Source organism: Phallusia mammillata, chromosome 6 (genome assembly GCF_965637545.1).
Source record: "Phallusia mammillata chromosome 6, kaPhaMamm4.hap1.1, whole genome shotgun sequence".
Classification (NCBI taxonomy): Eukaryota; Metazoa; Chordata; class Ascidiacea; order Phlebobranchia; family Ascidiidae; genus Phallusia; species Phallusia mammillata.
Genome location: NC_137257.1, coordinates 24800376 through 24818828, shown reverse-complemented (window position 1 = coordinate 24818828; position 18453 = coordinate 24800376). Strand labels below are relative to the sequence as shown.

Here is an 18453-nt window from a genome sequence, read left to right as displayed (position 1 = left end):
GATCGCGGGCCGCACATGTGTATAACACAAAGTGATTTTTGCTTTGTTGCTTACCAAATATGCTTAACTACAAGTATAATTCGTATTTGATCCTAGGCACATTTTGCCAGGTCGCAGAAAATTACCATCAGGCGCATTAATCAGTTCAAAAATATGAAATAATTGGACTCGTTTGCCAGTACTTTTGAAATCCAAGCGTCTCTGCAGGCCGCACAACCTTCAATGAAGGGCCACATGCACCCCTGTGCTAAACCATACAAAAATCATTTGAAATTGGCTCTTTTATCAACTTCACAGATTATATTCCCTGAGCTGAAGTGTCAATTTACAAACCACATGTGAAAATTAAAGTAAATTCCCCAACCCAATGAAGTTTTAAAACTAAACAATTAATGCCAAAAGTTCGCTTACATAATACCCTAGGTGGTTAATGCAGGATAAAGGCCCAGTCAATCACTATTTGTGGTAAGACGCAACGTCGAATGGGCAGGAAATAACAGAATCAATAAAAGCAAGGTCATAGAAAGTCGACTTGCATCAGAAAACCTCAGGTCGTATGCTCAATTAATCACATTCAGCCAATATGAGTTAGAGGTCACGATCATGAAGGATAAACCCCGTTAGGAATAGAAAGCGGTCAACCAGTGGTATTTCGAACCCAGCAGAGGGACTGAGTTTTTGTTAGTGCAGTCTGTCTATTCTGCTGGTTAAATTAAGTGAGCTATTGCTAACCATGCCGTCAATATGTGCACATTGATATTGGTATGTCGCAAACAACGTACTGTTTTGTGCATGGCTGCTGGAAAACGATCAATTTTACAAAAATCGTAGTTTTTTACGATTGAGGTATAGAAGTGAAAAAAGCATGTTTTTAAAAATTTTATTTCAGTCCATAATTTTACTTTTTCATTCTTTTAAATAGCAATTAATTTTGATTGTTTTTGTTGACATTTTAAAATGTGATGACCCCTTAACTCAGTGGTTCCCAACCAGGGGGGAATTTTGTAATTTGTGTCACAATATTAATATCTTACTGGTTGTCTGTGCTATGTGTTATTGCTGCATTTGCCATATATGAGCTGAGAAAAAGCACGTTTTCGAAACGATATTTTTGCAAACAAAATTTGTAGGGGGGAATTAGATTTGAATTAAACAAAGAAACATACGACAGTTTTACAGAGACGGACGTTTTCAAACGTGATCCGAAGAAGGAATGATTATTTTACATTCTATGACTGCGGGAGATTCCTTAACATAGTTGATTGTTTCAGCCATTGTGTACACGTACAAATTATCTATGTCTATAATCAGGGTTGCCATCGAACCCCAAAATAAGGACAACTGAAAAACTAGATTTTCATACCAAACAAACAAACGTTTTTGAACAAATCTTTTTTTTTTTGCCAGAGACAATTTGTTTCAGCAACTCCTTGTTCGTTAAAAAAATACTTCGTCCAACTCACAACAGCCCAGGTCTAGGTTTACTTTTACTTGTAGCAGGGATTTGACTTGTGATTGGTAAAAACAAGACAAAATAAGGACTCAAGTCAAAAATAAGGACAATTTTTAAGAATCAAGGAAAATACATTTTCTAGGACTTGCCCTTCAAAATAAGGACAAATCTTAGAAATAAGGGCGGTGTGGCAACGCTGTCTACAATATTGCCAGCCTGCTTGTAAGGAGATAACATAACAAAATTTAAACCTACCTGCTCCTGGTAGTTGTTGTACAGTGTTAGAAGTCGCCCATGCTTCACTGGCAATCCAAACTTTCCCGGTGACATTCAAAATTCGAAGTTGTTCTGCTAGCGGAACTAGATGTGTTGCGCTGATGAATAGAACGAAAACAGTGGCGTTGTAATCTCGAATTTCCTGAGCAACTTTTCTCAACTGTGCGGTGCTCATGGACTGAAAAACATAAAGATAAAATGTTGTTGAAAACATTTGTAAATTTTAGCATCTGCGTAACCTCTGAACAAGTGGTTCTTAATCCATTTTGTCGTTGTTACTCTTATGAAGATCTATATACATTTTATATAAGTTCAACTAAAATTACCAACTATGACGTCACAGAAGGATGGCGTCACGAAATGAAAAATGATAATATGATTACCCCTATATAAAGTTCAAAGCACTCGTTTTTAAAAAAACACTGTTTTAAAGGGTTACGTTGTCATAATATTGGTTACTTGCGCAAAATCAAAAAAATATGACCCAATATCCAAGAATATTTTAGCGGATTTGCCAATAAGTTAAACCGGCACACATTGTCTTGTACCAATTTAAAATCTCTTTCCCCAGTAAGCAAGAAAAAAGGTTTGTTTCAGATTTTCATTACTTCGATTTAATCTCATGGCGTCCATTACAATGTTTACAAGCCCCGTTAACTCATTAGCACTAATTCCACTTTACCAACGAACGCGTGTTTAGATCATGAATTATTTATCAGCTCTGGTTTACGCCAAGCAACCTAACCTACATCGGATCAGGGCAGAGAAATTAACCGTATAATCCGCAAAATCGAAAAATTCTGTATTCCTTCTATTGGTGTTTAGTTTACACAAAATATTTCGTCGCTAAAACCTTTGCAGCTTGGAAAAACCTTTAGCTTGTTAAAGACATTATGTAAGCTTGGACCTAATTTGAAATAGTTGGCATCTTAAACCCAAAAGCTCTTTACTGTTGCTGTAATGATTCTTGCATAATAGTGTCTATGTATCTTTTTATGATTCGGATTTTTAAAGATTTGTTTCATGCTAACAAGCATTTGTGCACTGATAATTAACATGATTTAATGGATTTAAACTATAGATGCAATTGTGAAGCTAAACCAACTGTTGCAAGCTTCTAATCGCATTTTGATTTTGATGTACAAAAGCCGAAGACTTTTTGTTAAGCGTTCTACGGAGTTCTAAGTTTAAAAAGCCCTTATTGCTTCTCATTTGGACAGTTGGCGTTAGCTGGTTTCTTTAAGTGGAAAAATACGGTTTCGAATAAAGAGAGAACAGCGTCTTCTAGAAATAGCTTTGCCGAATCTATGGGAGCAAAAGCCGTGGTACGTTGTATAATCCACATACTTGTTTAAGATAAATTTGTTTACAGGGCTGGATGCGCTTTACGTTCCATGAACAGATTATAACGCAGGGTTTATCTAACCTTAGCAACCAAATTGCGGCATGAAGGTGTCTTTATATCCAAGTAACTTACTTGTTAACATAATTTGAACTATCACATTGTTTGTTTTCAATTTGTAATTTAGCAAAGTTTTAAAATCCAGCCTACATTCACAAATCTGTCTGCTTTCAGACTATTATAGAGATCAATTGCCATGCACCACTATTACTAATAAATATGTTGGCATACGAAGTCATTAACATTTGGAAATAACAAGCAAATCGCCTAAAAGGATGCCGACCCCTTGGGGTAAACAACCTGTTACTACTCACCCTTGATACATAAGCCGAGTATTCCACGCAAATCCCAGCTTTAGCCGCTTCTTGCTTCAAGCGGGAAACTCCAGGTCTACCATAATCGTCATCACCAGCCACTGCACCAACCCACGTCCAGTTGTGATGTTTCAGAAGTTCAACCATTGCTGTGGCTTGTTCATCGTCGTTTGGGATTGTACGAAAAAATGAACTGCGAAAATGAAATATGAGTTTGTGGTCGCGAGTTTAAATCTTATCGGAAGGTTCGCTAGGCTTATTGAAGACGTCATACCGAATCAGCCAGTCGCCAAGCATTCACTGCCATATGGCAAGGCGTAGGCTAGAAATTTTAGCCTGCGATGGGATTCGAACCTGCGGCAGGAGCCTTTGCGGGTCTCGAGCTCTATTAACTGAGCTACAGGCTTATGATTTCGATATGGGTGTGTCGTGACGCTGGTCTGCACCGCCGCTTCAGTACTGATCTCATAGTAAAATCATAGTACGCCAAGCCTATTGAACACTAAGCATTCCCTCATTGCACGGTTCAGGCCAGTAACATCTAGCTTTTGGTGGGATTTGAACCCACGACAGAAGGCCTTCTGGGACTCGCGCTTTATCAATTGAACTACACAGGCCCGGAGGTAAGCCGATCAAAACGCATTTTTTTGCTTCTGTTTTTCGTTATTGAGTAAATATGGTAAAAAAATGTAACAATATTCTACAAAAATCACAAAACGCACTCTAAATAAAAGATTTTTTTTGGCACATTTTGATTTTTTAAGCTTGACTTCTGCCAATAATTCAAAGTCATGGAATTTACTAATGAAAAACCTAAACAATTTATTTCGTTATCGAGTCTTTGGGGATGTTTAAATGACGTACAACAACTTTACAAGGCAACATTTTCCACATCGCAAAACAAGTTTGTTGAAATCGTGATTTAAATCTCATCCGAACTCCTTGGAAAAATCCGTATTTCTCAGCCGCGCTTTTTACGTGAAGGACAAGTTTTTTTCGAGAAAAATTTCCAATAAACATCCCTTGGAAGTAGCAGTGACGTAAAAGGGCGATTTCAATCAATCTACTTCGTGTTGATGTCGTAAAAAACGCGCGGCGTTCGACAGATCACATAAAACAGGAACGAGAATTATGATACTTGCGACGAAAGAGACAAAATAAATATTAGTTCCACGATGTTAACTGGAACACATGTGATGTATGCGTGGTTTAGTGCTAATGATTTTCGCAAATTATTTTCAAAGTTTGATTCGACACCAGCGGAATAATTTTGGAAACAAAGATAATGGGTTTCAAAACAGGAAGAAAATACAAAAACAATGTCCAAAAAATGTGATTAGGCAGCTGTATGGTTTAGCAGCAAAACTTTGCGCAAATCCATATTGGTGTAGTTAAAGTCCAACAGTGGGTATATATTTACGAACCAAACTATAGAACATTTGTTATTTCTCAAAGTACTAAATTTGACTAGAAAGCGTACCTACAGACAACAATTTCTGTTTTTTTACGACCACGCATGTCGCTACATGACAACACAATTAGCATCGCCCAGAAAGATTCAATCAGCATCAAAAATACACCCACAGTAGACCTACGCGCGTGCAGATATTGTGACAAATAATTACGTCGTAGGTGACGTCACAATTACGCCCTTGGGCATCGACGAGGTGCAATGTTACGAACATAAATATGTGTCATAGTTGAAGTGTGTAAACAGGTGGTGTAGTAAATATATCTTTTTTACACGGCCACAAAGCAGATTTTTGTCGGATTAAGTGTTTTGTTATCCCTTACAGGTACACTTAACTTAAACCAGCGTTTTCAACCCTGAGTCCGCGTATATTAAATAAGTCCGTGAAAGGATTTCTCGAGTTCGTGACTACCTCACAACAAAAAATATTTTTCACAAAAATTTCATAACTTCACAAGTTTTTTAGTTGGCAAATCGTTACACAAAGTGAGCGGTTTCAAACAGTTTTATTCCGTCGAAAAAAATATTATGTCGGTTTGTGGCTCATTACATGCTACTAAGTTGTACGGTTACAAAAGAATTGTAAGTCTAGTCGGGCTTTTTGGGTCAGGTTCGGCCTTAGTTTAAATAAAACGGGATTGATTCGGGCCTGAATGTGAACTCGACATATTTTTTGCCGCTTTCAACTAACTTTCGAAAACTGATATATTTTTGAGCCGGGTTTTAGGCTTGCGCTTTCATGTTTTGGCCCTAATTTTGCAATTATTAAAGCTTTTTTTATTGTATAATACTACAAATTTAAATAGCTCTGTGGCCTAAAGTTTTGAAACCACGGCGCTAGAACATCTTTTGCTCTCGTTGTTCCTATTTTTCATTCATTAAATTTCCTAAACGCCCCGAATTAGCAAACCCTCAAAAAACAAATAATTTGTTTTTATTTACCCCCAAAATGTGTCAAATCTATTCCTGAGGTGTCAAACATACCACAGGTTAAAGAAAATTGCAAACAGCGCAAATCCTAAGAATCTTGAGAACCTTAAACGCTTAAACAGCGCAAAAATAAATTACTTACTTACTTACTTACTTACTTAATCTTACCAAAAAGCGCCCAATAAAGTAGTGCTCATTAAAATACTCACTTAAATATGGTCTTGTCGCTGAGTATTCGGCTTGTTGAGGCGTAACTCACTTGAGTGATGTCAAATACACTTAGGATGTTTGAGACAACGATCGACTTTGCAGACTCAGTGGGACCGACTACAGCAGAAATTGTAGCGTCTGGAATTAAAAACAATGGTTTGATTTGTGACGTAACAATCGATAGACGCGATTTTTGTCAATTTGAAGAATACTACAATAAGGCACTAATGTGAATCTAAAATTTTTATCCCCAATAGCCCTAAAATTAAAAAACATGTTACAACTTATCATTAAACAGATAGATTAATAAACTTGTTACATTTTTGAAAAACTGACGCAAACTTGTTCAATCAAATACAATGTAATTTCAAACTTTTTTCGCGTATTGCGTTGAAGAATGCCTAAAAAATCTGAAAATTATAACCTTGATATCGTCGCATCTCGTCAATATGATATTTCGAGACACAAAAAATCCGCGACTTTTAACGCTACATTGGTAAACACTGCAGTCAAGCAAAACCAGAGGTAGATATTAAGTTCAATTAAAGATCATATTGGCTTATCCCATGCATTTATCCAGGCTGGTGATTTTCCCTTAAATCTGACTGCGCAAAACAATAAATTTCCATGTGTCTGGGCATACACACAAGCTTCCTGAGTACACTGAGGACCACTATGAGCAAAATTGGACGTGCACACTGTGATCACACACCAGTCACGTGAAAATCTATGCTGCATATAAACTGATGTGTGGCCACAGTGTGCACAACTGGTCTTGGCCTTTTGGTGTATTCAGGGAGCAGTTGTGAGTACGCCGAGTGACGTGGAAAATTAAAGGGAACATCGTTTGGCGAATACAAAAGTTTCCAAAAACAATTCCAAATAACTTGAATGTGTTAAGAAAACCCACAAAAATTCGATGGTTTTCAAGGTTCATTACTTCAGCATGCCAGTTTAAGAGGCGTGACGTTGAAGCACAATTAAGCGGTTACACGAATAGCCAAGAGTATAGTTAAAGAGTTTGCAGTTGGTAAAGTTTTTTACTCCAAAGCTACAAAAAATAATGTTCAAAATTATGAGCGACATTATTTTTCAAACACCACCAAATTTCACAAGTGGAAAAATTCACCATATTGATATCTGTATAAGCATCCATTAGCACACCGTTACACTGATAATGTAGCAACAAAAAAGGTGCTTAAGCAACGCAACGTTTCAGTAGCATTTATGGCTGGGAATTCTAATTGTGGTAAGCTTAAAGCTGTCAATTACTGACCACAATAAAATGTATCCTGTAGTTTCTACACCTACGCATGCTTGTAAAACGCCTACGCAAGTTTTAATTGCTATATGCCCTAATTATGTTACCAATATAATACTAATAGTGGCGTGGGACAGGTAATAACACTGTTGCTAACATATCTACAGTAAAGCAGGCCTTAACATAACAGTGCCGCATGCCAAGGTATGGAATAGTTACTATTTAGTGGGGTTTAAAACCTATGTGGTCAATGTGATTAAAAACGTAGGGATATTTTCATTTTTTGTGGTTAGTGACCTGTAATAACTTATAGTTGCCGCAAAAACACTAGTAAACCAAATGTTCGACGAAAATGCAAATGCATAGCAAGCAGTGAACTGTGATTAATTGGCTAGATTTCCAAACGTAATTTAACCTTACATATAAACTATTGCTGCCAGGCATAATATCAAGTTTATAGAGCTCTTAGCATTCAGTGTTATTTACTATGATGAAGGCGACCTGTGTAGGACGTCGAAACGTCGGAATAAAAATACATGCCAGAAGAGCTCTATAAACTTGGTATTGCAACCTTTTTGCTAAAACGTTGTGACATTTACATCCTGCAATAGGCATCAAGTCGCGGCACAGGGTTGGGCGTCAAATGCTTTAGTGAAGTTAAGGCATTTCTAATTTAGATAGGACATATTGTCTGATCAATAGCAGTTCAAAACTTCGGCGTTTCGTTAAATAATGTTTAGTTCCCTCGGTGACAGAAAATATAGTAGTGCAATAATCATCAAGTCGGAAATTGGTCTGTAACGTTATATTGGGGTGCAATTGGCGGATCAGAGCTAATCGCGAGCTAAAAGTAGTTCTCAAACTGTGCGTCGCGACGCCCTGGTGCGTCGTTTCAATTTTCCAAGGGCGTCGCAGAGTAGTTCCGTTTCGTGGATTTTTACACAAATTTAACAATAAGGTTCCTCATTAACTTTTATTTGCTGGTGCGTCGCAAGATTAGAAAACTTTTCCGAGGGCGCCGCAACAAAAAAGTTTGAGAACCACTGACGTAGCCTACACATCCGTTTGATCAATACCTTTAACAGTAGGCTGGGGTTCGAACCATATATCATTTGATTACTTTACGATTTGGCAAGCATCAAAACATAAAGGGGACTTAAATGTTTGTAATTAAGTAATAATAAAAGATATTGTTTCTGTCGAAATAATTTGAAACGCAATATTGATACGATTTACTAATATGTTCAAGCTGCAATAAAATATGATTTGAAACATTTACATTTTAGCTTTGTTACAACCCACAATCGCCAAAACGCTTCAAAATTGTCGGTCACCTAAAAAATCGTATCAGTATTCATTTGTATTTACATTGTCGAGCCACAATCGATGGAAATCCGGTTTATTATTGAGCTTCTATTTAGTGGACCAATTAAGAGCTTCATATTAGGTTGTACTTGACAACATATGCGCTTTGATTCACGAATAAAAAGCAAGGCTGGGTTACAAGGAATGGGTGATCATTGGTCATTGGGGTTTTAGGGGTTTGGTGTTTTTTTACAGCGCCTATTTTATACAAATAGGGAATTGGTGGTGTTAAAGATTTGGAAAAATGTAAGTAAATAATATTTTTGGAATGTTTTTGTCGAAGTTACACTATTGCCCGATATATGAAAAACGACGTAAATTATGCGCATTAAGTTAGACGGAAACCACATTGAACTCAAAAGCGATTTGCTGCAATTTTATAGAACACTTAGGTACAAAACCTTCGACTTTAATAAGTTTTAAAATTGAAGAAGCATTATGAGCCAAACTGACCAAAAATAATTTAACAAACAAATCTGCATGTAGTATCCCTAAAAATATTTTTATGGACAAAATATGTAGTAGGTAAAACGTTAACACAGTCAAATAGATAAAGACCCCAATGAAAAGGTATCATTTTTATGAAAAGCCAATTCACAATGGCTGTATGGGCGAATCGGTTCGCGATAAGAGCAATACGCCTGGAGTTTATACAGCAGACAAGGTGTGATTTGTTATTCTGATAAAATCGCTTCGATGTTCAAAACGACAAAAATGCGACGCGACAAATTTTAACCACAAAAACTTTCAGTCGTCTGAACAAACATGTCTGTGTTTGCTTTTGATTGATCGACGTGTTATGGGGTTTAAACGCCCGCTAGGTCAGCAGAATTTTATTCCTGCCTTACATGTGTTTTGTCGGTTGCCAAGCAACAGATGCTGTGTCACTGTGGGTAACCTTGGTGCCTTAAACCAGTGGTTATCAACTCGTTTCAGGCCATGGACCACCGCCCCAGTAAAAATAATATCGTGGACCATTTTATTTTTGAGCAAGATCGGGGTACGCACACAAACCTACTCTTTGGGCTTGAAACATATTTTTTTTAAACCGACTTTGAAGAAGTGAGATACAATTATCAACAGCTAACATTTGGATGCTCTTTCAACATGTAATATACAATCATCTAATCACTTAATTTAGTGGACGTCCTGTGGACCACCCACTAAGTCAGGGGTTCTTAACCAGGGGTGCGAGAACTGTTCCTAGGGGGTGCGGGGATGCTGAATCATTAAGGTTGGTTAGGTCTATTCTATTTAAGCAATTACAGAAGGGGGAGCGAAAATTGGTTGGTGATTTGAAAGGGGGTGCGAAAATTGGTTGGTGATTTGAAAGGGGTGCAGCAAGGAAAAAAGGTTAAGAACCACTGCACTAAGTCATCATGGACCACCAGTTGAGAACCACTGCCTTAAACTCTTCATCTAAGACGCTACGGGATTTTAGGGTCGGATGCGGGCTTAAGTTGGGCGAAAATGGTCTTGAACTAAGGATTGAATAGGAGTTGCCAGTACGAATAATTCGTAGTGTGACGTTTTCCACATAATTTGCGCACTGTGACGTCACAAAAAAATTCCTACTCTGTTGTTTAAACAAATATTACGCACTGTGACGTCACAAATATATCGCTCTCTGTGACGTCACAAACAGATCATTCTCTGTGACGTCACAAATACATCGTGCACTGTGACGTCACAAATAATTCGTATTATGTTGTGTCAAAAATAATTTGCCAACTGTGATGTCACGAATAAATCGCTCTCTGTGACGTCACAAACAGTTCACGCTTTGTGACGTTGTACTCACGTGGTTCGGTGGATACGTTATTGTACATGCTGTTCACCATGTGGAGAGTTTGACTGACAGCCCGGGCGTGAGCGTTACAGGAATCGAATAATTCGAATCCAAGTTTTACGTCGGGTAGAATATCAGACCTGAAATACAAGAAAGAGTTTGAAAAAACCTTGACCTTGTAAAGATATCAGGAAAATCAATATGATATTACTTGACATATGGTATATTGATGATGCTACAATATATTAAAGACGGATTTAAATTTGTCTTTTATACCGACTTTTTTTGCCAATACATTTTCTGATTTTGCTTATCGGTACTTTTTGTTGTTTGTAAACTGACCACAACTTTTTTGTTTTTTGTTTTAATTTCAATATTTGTGTATAATGTTAAATTTCGTATAAATCTACATCGAATACGGTAATTAGCAAGTTCTGCGAAAAGGTAAGCAAAATTTTAAAAACAAGCTTTATTTATAAAACAACGAATTAGTTGATCATGTTTGGCGTTTAACTAACTTTGCTATATTATTTGGCCTAACACAAATTCTTGATTTCGCGTGTAAAGGTTTACCAACTGTTCTCAAGTTAACTGACGATTCGACATTGAATCCCTTACAACAGTCAGAAAGTTCGCTATAGCGATTAACTCAGCGTTACAAAACGACAATTTAACAGTTCAATGTCAAATCGGTTTGTTTAGGTCTAGGACATTTTACTTCGTCACCGCGTTCACATTCTATTTAACCTGTATCATGGCACAGTTATGCGATGAGGAAACGCTTGAACGAAATTGAACAGACGTTGTGGTTACAAAACCCGCATCACAGCATTTTACTGAACTCAGCGTCAGAAGAGCCTTTCTCCTAACTTACTTACAGATTTCAGAAAAGGGTTGGTCAATCCGGTAGGCATGAAATTGTTGTTTGAAATTGTTATCTTAGGGGTTAACATCTATTACAGAAGCATATCGTGCTTCCGCTTGGGTAAGAACAACCCTAGTATGATTGATAAACCTTCTAAGGCGCAGTTGATACGTATTGTAAACATAAAACTCATTTAGGTTGAAAAATAGTTAATTTATAATATTTTGGTCATGCACGTTTATAGCGCTGTATGTTTTGAACTATTGGCAATAAATCAAACTTTTCAAACAACATTTTTAGCCGGTTGTTTGCCGATAAATCATGAATCCAATGAGCGGGTCAGTAACGTTACGGACCGTAGAATTAAAGTTTATGTACTCAAATTTTTTAAACGCAAAAACGTGGTTTGAAATTTTTTAAGCCAAACCGCATCTTTTTGCCCCATTCTTTTAGAAGATTTCATATACATATAGACCGACAGCAAAAACGTCGCCCAAATACAACTTATTTATAAAACCATAGGAAACTGTTCTTACAAAAAATACCCTTTAAATGTGCTTCGCACCTTATTGATTTGGTTCTAGTAAATCTCATGTTTTAAAAACTTTTAATTAATTGAAGGCTTTTAAGCGGCCAGATTCGAATCCTTACCTGTTGTTAATTTCCTCCACTGCATAAATCATTGCTTGCATCCAACGAAACCCGAGAAAGTTGTACTTTTCACATTCCACCGGTAAAGGCTTGCTTAGAAGGCTGTGAAGAACAAATGTGTACACTAAAAAAAGACTTGTAGTTCAAATTCATGAAGTAACAACGTGTCCTTGGGTTGCGCGTTTACGTTTACGAGCGTAAGAAAACCTGTGCAGCACATAAACGGGTGTGTGGTCACAGCGTGTACATCTAATGTTGCTCACAATCGTCCTCAGTGCATTCAGAAAGCTTGTGTATATGCCCAGACACATGAAAACCTATGCAGCACATACACTGGTGTGTGGCCACAGTGTGCACACCTAATGTCGCTCACAGTGGTCCTCAGTGTACTCAGGAAGCTCGTGTGTATGCGCAGACACATGAAAACCTATGCTGCTTTTTAAATGGCGTGTGGCCGCAGTGTCCACATCTATTGTTGCTCACAGTGGTCCTCAGTGTACTCAGATCTGTTAGATATAAATCTAAACTACGAAACCGAAATGTCTGTGGGATTTCCAAGTGTTTGGGAAGTTTCATGCGGTTTTACGTGTAGATATTATGCTTGATAAGATGGGACTCTTGACTTTGAAGTGTCCATGCTTTTTCAATGCAATTTCAATTGGAATACGTTAACATTAAGGTCGCATTGTATTGACAATAAGTATGGATAAAATGCCAAAAGAAAATGATAAATTTGCGAACGATACATTAGGTTCTCAACAAAATCCGATTTTAGTTCTTAGCATGTCAAATTCAACATGACAAAAACCCTTCGACCGATACTTTAAAAATGTCCGAGACAAAAACTAATCAATAGTTCGTCTGGAATGTGCTAAAGGATGTTTTATCACTAAATCATATGTGCAAATATGCTACTTGCATTAGGAATCACTGACAGAATCACAAAAAGTGATTTAATCAAAATAAATGTTTTGCCGGCGCCTATATGAACACATTTAACGTGACTGTAGAAGTATGTTTTGTCAACTTGCTTTTGTTTTGAAAGCTTTGTAGTGACAAGTGTCAAAAGTAAAAGTGAAAATGCTACTGGTAAGGTCACACATACTCGGGTTTTCAACAGCCCTCGTGGCCACATTCAAACTTCATGATTTGTTTTCAGGCGTAAAGGCACCAATGCCGCTTTTGTTTTGACTATCCTGTCACTATAGAAGCCATAGACAGGTTTCAAATACTGCACTGAAGAATGCGCGAGATTTCAGCTACAGGTGTGTCAAAATGACGACAGTTTAACAAGGCCGTGCAGCTACGTAGAATCAAAATTAAACAAAATGGGATTCAAACCAGTTTGAAAACCGGAAACGGGTCGAACCGGATATTTTGCCTGAACCGAAACGAAACCCAAAAACTATTTGTTTTCAAAATCTGGACCAAACGCGAACCCCACAAAACAGTAAACAGTGTACCCGAATCGAACCTGAACCTATTTAAAACCCAGGTCGACTCGCAGCATAATAGTCTGTCTGTTGTTTTGAGCGCATCTCAAGTAGCAAGTATTTGCACTAAATTTCGTTGGATGTTGTTTCGTTTTGGTTTTCAGGCCGTTGAGTTGTTTGTTTCAGAAATACACTGGCGCGTGGTTTGCAGGGCCCTGAGGCGTGAATTGCAGAATTTAAGTTGAAATCATAATTGTTGGTACTTTCAGTTAAAAAACATTTACAAGAAAGTTACGCTTTAAAAACAAAGGCTGAGGTTGCATATAACGATTGAATTTAGTTTGGAAGCCCGCTTTATGGTCAATAGCGATGCAGGGGTACATTCTGCACACAAGCTCACTAAGTACATCAAGAGCAATGTTTACGCCGTGGTCACACACCAGTTAATGCGCAGAATAGGTTTCCATGTGTCTCGGCATATACAAAATCTCCCAGAGTACACCGAGAACCACTGTAAGCGACATTAATTATGCAATGTTTACGGTGTGGCCACACACCATGCAGTTTATATGCAGCATAGATTTTCGATAGCTCTCAGTGCAAAAGACATTGTCACAATTACCTTAGTAAAAATCACGTTTATACAAGTGATACTAAACATGTCATAAGGAATCACTTTTAGTGTGAACAGCCCTTCGTTCGTTGGAAAAAAAAGTAACAAATACACACCTAAGTAAGCAACCCATACCTGTAGTTGTCAGATCTGTAGGTGGTGTAATGCAACGGAAAAAGTCCACCAAGCACGACATGCCCATCTTTGTGATATTCTACCGATTTGACATAAGTGGCCTGTGTGCTGGGCAGATACCCGGCAATGAATAGACAAATTAAAACGACGATAGAAATGTGACGCATGATCACGTGATGTTTTCTTGGCTTCCAACGGTCGCGGTAAAGTAAGCAAAAGTTTTAACCTGATTCTAACATGATTTTAGCGCCTAAAAATACATAGAAAATGGAAATGGATTAGTTTGCTATGCGCAGCTCTTAAAAGATCGATCATGTTTCAGCTTTCAAGAGATAATCCTTAAAACCATCGCAATATTTTGGTTTCAGCGTATAAAAACAAATACAAAAAACTGTAAACATCTTAATTCGTCATACAGAAAAAACACAATACTAGATAGACTGGGCACATTGTAAATATTGTTGCTTATGTAGAACTTAGTCAAATAATACAAAGAAAGTAAAAACAAATAAACATCAGAATTTTTTACGTTGTATCACAACAGCAACAGTTTCTCATCCACTTGTCACAAACCGAAACACGGAACATTGCAACCACAAATTTTCATATCCGCTCGCACTACACGATTAGTTCCTCATCACAACAACTATAATTGCAGGCTACGAAATTTCAGTAGCACCTATTGGCTACAGAGCCTTCCTAAACAACACCCTAATACAAAAAATGTATGCACGAATTTACAATGATTGGCGCTTGATCTAAACAAGGGAATTTTTGCATGTTGATTCTTAGTTTGATTAAATACGGTAACAGCAATACCTTCACCGAAAATACGCGAAAATTAAGTGTGTGTATAAAGTACGTATGAGTTAAAATGCGTCAATTTTATTCTTATTTATTACATTTACCAGTTCAATTTTAAACTTTGTTATTGTATCTATTACTATTTAAATTGTAAGACAATTTTTAACAACTGTAAACAGTAGACTACAGTACAAACACATTTGCCAACAAACAGATATTTGAACAAACCTGTGGTTTTCCCTCGAATTATCTGGGCGTACCCACTTACGAGTTGTTTTAACAATATTGCTAAGTCATATTGGGTTAAGTTTAAGCCACACATGTACTAAACTTACAAACTGCTAGGTAAACTACTAAAAAAGGCGTAAAATTTCCCCAGCAAAACACACACAACTTAAAGGTTCAAATAGACTTTTCCCAAAGTTGCATCAACTACGATATTTTTTGGTTAGTTTCAACTTGTATACTTAGTCTTGAGAATAACAACCAAGTCTTCAAAATCAGTTATAATTGTATCTACAGCATTGGCTTGGCATTTAACTTCTAAGAATAATTCACCTCTGTTTTGGTCACTGTCTTTGCGAAAATTTAGCTAACAAAACACAGCAAGCATGAAAAGGTTAACCACCCAACAACATCACACTATGTTTGCGAAGGCAGGAAGGACAAAGAGCCAATGAACCCGCAGAATTGGTTACATCAGAAGGCGATTTTTCGAACTAACGGGTTTTAAGTGCGATTTTTCAGCTGGTTACAACACTGACAAGACTAAAACTTGACATCATACTTGGCAGCAAAGTTTTTACGACTTTAACACATTCTCGACAGCAGTCATTTATTCTCTCATTCACCTGCAGCAAACCATAAAATTTCGCACGAACGTCAAATAGACTTTACGCGGTTTTTAGAAAATCATTGACTGAATGTTTGCACTAAACCTTGGGACTACTTTGAGCGGACAGGAATCAGAACTTTTAAAGCCAGGTAGAAAGTTATATATCAAACTTGACAACTGGATTTTTAAGCCACCTGAATGCGTTACTGCTTTACCGCAAAAAGACTGCAAATTGAACGTTACTGAAATGGTGGTTTAAGATAAAGACTAGGATAGTTTCGAAAACTGGAACGATCTTCAAAATTTAACGAGAGACTCAATTGCCCTAAAAACGTATACAACACTGCAAATTTTGTAGTTTATAACTTTGGTTGCAATAAAAGTTAACGCCCTTACAAATTGACAGTGTCATTCGATTTTTGCAAAGAAATTTTACCATCGACGCTTTGCAATATTAGTTGCACGAGATATAACCAACTTTATACAGCTCTTCTGGTAATTGCATTTTTATGCCGAAGTTTCGACGTCCTACACAGGTGGCCTTTATCCTACAAGTCGCACGAGATATGATGATACGGCATAATTATCACCACTTCTACCATTGTAATCACATCAACCTATATGCGGAAATCCTTTAGAACGTTATTTTTCTCTTGCAAACTATAAAACTTTCAATAAACAAACAAAAGACTGAGTTCCGAAAAAATGAGGCCTAGCTGTTGACGAAATTCTCAGATTTCGTCGTGACGAGGTGATTTAATTTAGCGGATAACTCTAATCTAATAGAGCTATACTAATCACAATACGTAAGCGCTTGTAACAAATCAGTTTCTGTATAACAGTCAACCTCTTGACACACAGAATCGCTGTTATGTCGTCTGTCTGAAAATGGGTTTTTGAGAATACAATAAACCTGGGTTAAACAGGATTTGGTTAATTTGGATTGTCGCCTAATTCGGACAAAACTCGGGGTACAAATGATTTGTAATGTGGTAAGGCTTGAACTAATCGACATCGGTTAATCCGGATCTTCGCCTTATCCAGAAAAATGTTTTGGTGTTAACGGTGCAAATTAACCGAGGCTTACTGTAATAATCAAATTGACGATTTTAACCCACGCGATAACGTTTATACTTGTGCACGTTTTTTTGCAGCGCAACTCAAACTGACAGTAGTGATGGAAAGGCAGAAAAAACTGGGACGGGATGTGAAAAAACCGCACACATATTGACATGTGACGCGTAAATGTAAAAACAACATGCTGATGGACCTTCAGTGATTGACGTTTCCATCAGCAATGACCAGCGCTACTTCAACCGCAATCACCTACATAAACCCACTTGACTTATTTAATCTCAAACCGTCTTAACTAAATCGGACATTTTCTTTCTATGCCAACAGGTACCAAATTTGTAAGTATCTGTTTCAGGGTCTTTAAAGCGGGTTGGTAAACGAGCTTTGGTCAGTTACTCATGCTTGGGTCAGTGCACTGTACTACGTGCATTCAGTGCTATTTACCCTGATGAAAGCGACCTGTATAGGACGTCGAAACGTCGGAGTAAAAATACAATTGCCAGAAGAGCTCAATATACTTGATATTATGCCTGGCAGTAATAGCTTATATACTCATGACAAAGTTGAATTTTACTTCAACAGTAGTGGTCAACGACTATATTGTCTTGCCAGGCAAAGCGTTACATTGATCCAGTTTTTCTGACAAACATTTAACATGTGCTATGGGTGACTATAATGAGGTCAAGGTAACGTTTTTACACATGACATAATTGCTTAATTTCTGCGCAAATTTATTCAATCAACTGTGCTAAGCTTTTTAGTCGAAACTATTTCTAAAGTACAATACCAAACACTTTCAAAGTCCTATTGACTTCCCTTGAACACTGGGACTTCACAAACCGCCTGCTTCTTGTCATAAAACGTGCCTTGAGCAACCGCTGGCACCGCTGACACCGCTGACACCGCTGACACAAGTGGCAAGGCGCGTGTTGTTCTGCCGCAAGCGACTCAACCGGCCAGTGCCTTTTTTCCTTTGCCGGGCGTGTGTTTCTCCTAATTTGTCACGAGTGAAGTTGGGAAGCCTCAAACAAAACGTGTTTTTAAGCTCTTTTTCAGTTCATGGAACAGAATTGTAAATAGGGGAGGTGGAACGATTCGTTCCCGTTTCTTTTGTGTTGATTTGAGGTTCGTACCTGTTCTATTGAAACTCTACACCGCAACTAAAGCACCTAAAAAGTCTGAAGCAAAAACTTTGATACTAAATAAGTGCCCCTTTTATACCCACTTTTTAACATTTTTAAAGCATTTTTTACACCAAGTGTGTTTTTTAACAAAAGTTTGAAAACTTATTGATATTTGTTGATATGATATGATATTGTTGACAGACCAAAATTAACATTTCAAAAAACAACATTTTATCATAAACATTAACTAACTTGCGAAAGTCAGTTAATCGCTGTCTTAAAACCACCAAACGTTATAAAAGCAACTATGATTTTCATACTTAACCGTTAAAGTTCGATTTTTTTTTATCCGTACAAAACTGCAGTATAACTTTCTTCAGAAAGCTTCTGGTACTATTGCTGTTAATAGGGTGATGGGTTACACATCATAATAACTGAATCCGTTTTG

The 18453-nt window shown here is 37.4% G+C and overlaps 1 protein-coding gene across 3 annotated transcripts in view; it reads right to left on the bottom strand.

Annotated features, from left to right (window-relative positions):
* Nucleotides 1-14993, bottom strand: part of LOC145232552 (extracellular calcium-sensing receptor-like) — a 30091-nt gene extending 15098 nt beyond the window's left edge. For 2 of the 3 annotated variants that reach the window (XM_080097196.1, XM_080097198.1), the window contains exons 1-7: nt 14698-14993; nt 14169-14418; nt 11988-12089; nt 10484-10611; nt 6056-6194; nt 3446-3638; nt 1709-1907 (exon numbers count right to left, since the gene is read on the bottom strand). In XM_080097196.1, coding sequence (XP_079953322.1) covers nt 1709-1907; nt 3446-3638; nt 6056-6194; nt 10484-10611; nt 11988-12089; nt 14169-14335 — 928 coding nt within the window. In that variant the 5' untranslated portion in view covers nt 14336-14418; nt 14698-14993. The remainder of the gene's footprint in view (nt 1-1708; nt 1908-3445; nt 3639-6055; nt 6195-10483; nt 10612-11987; nt 12090-14168; nt 14419-14697) is intronic. The other variant, XM_080097197.1, reaches the window with a different exon arrangement.
* Nucleotides 14994-18453: the final 3460 nt, after the last annotated feature.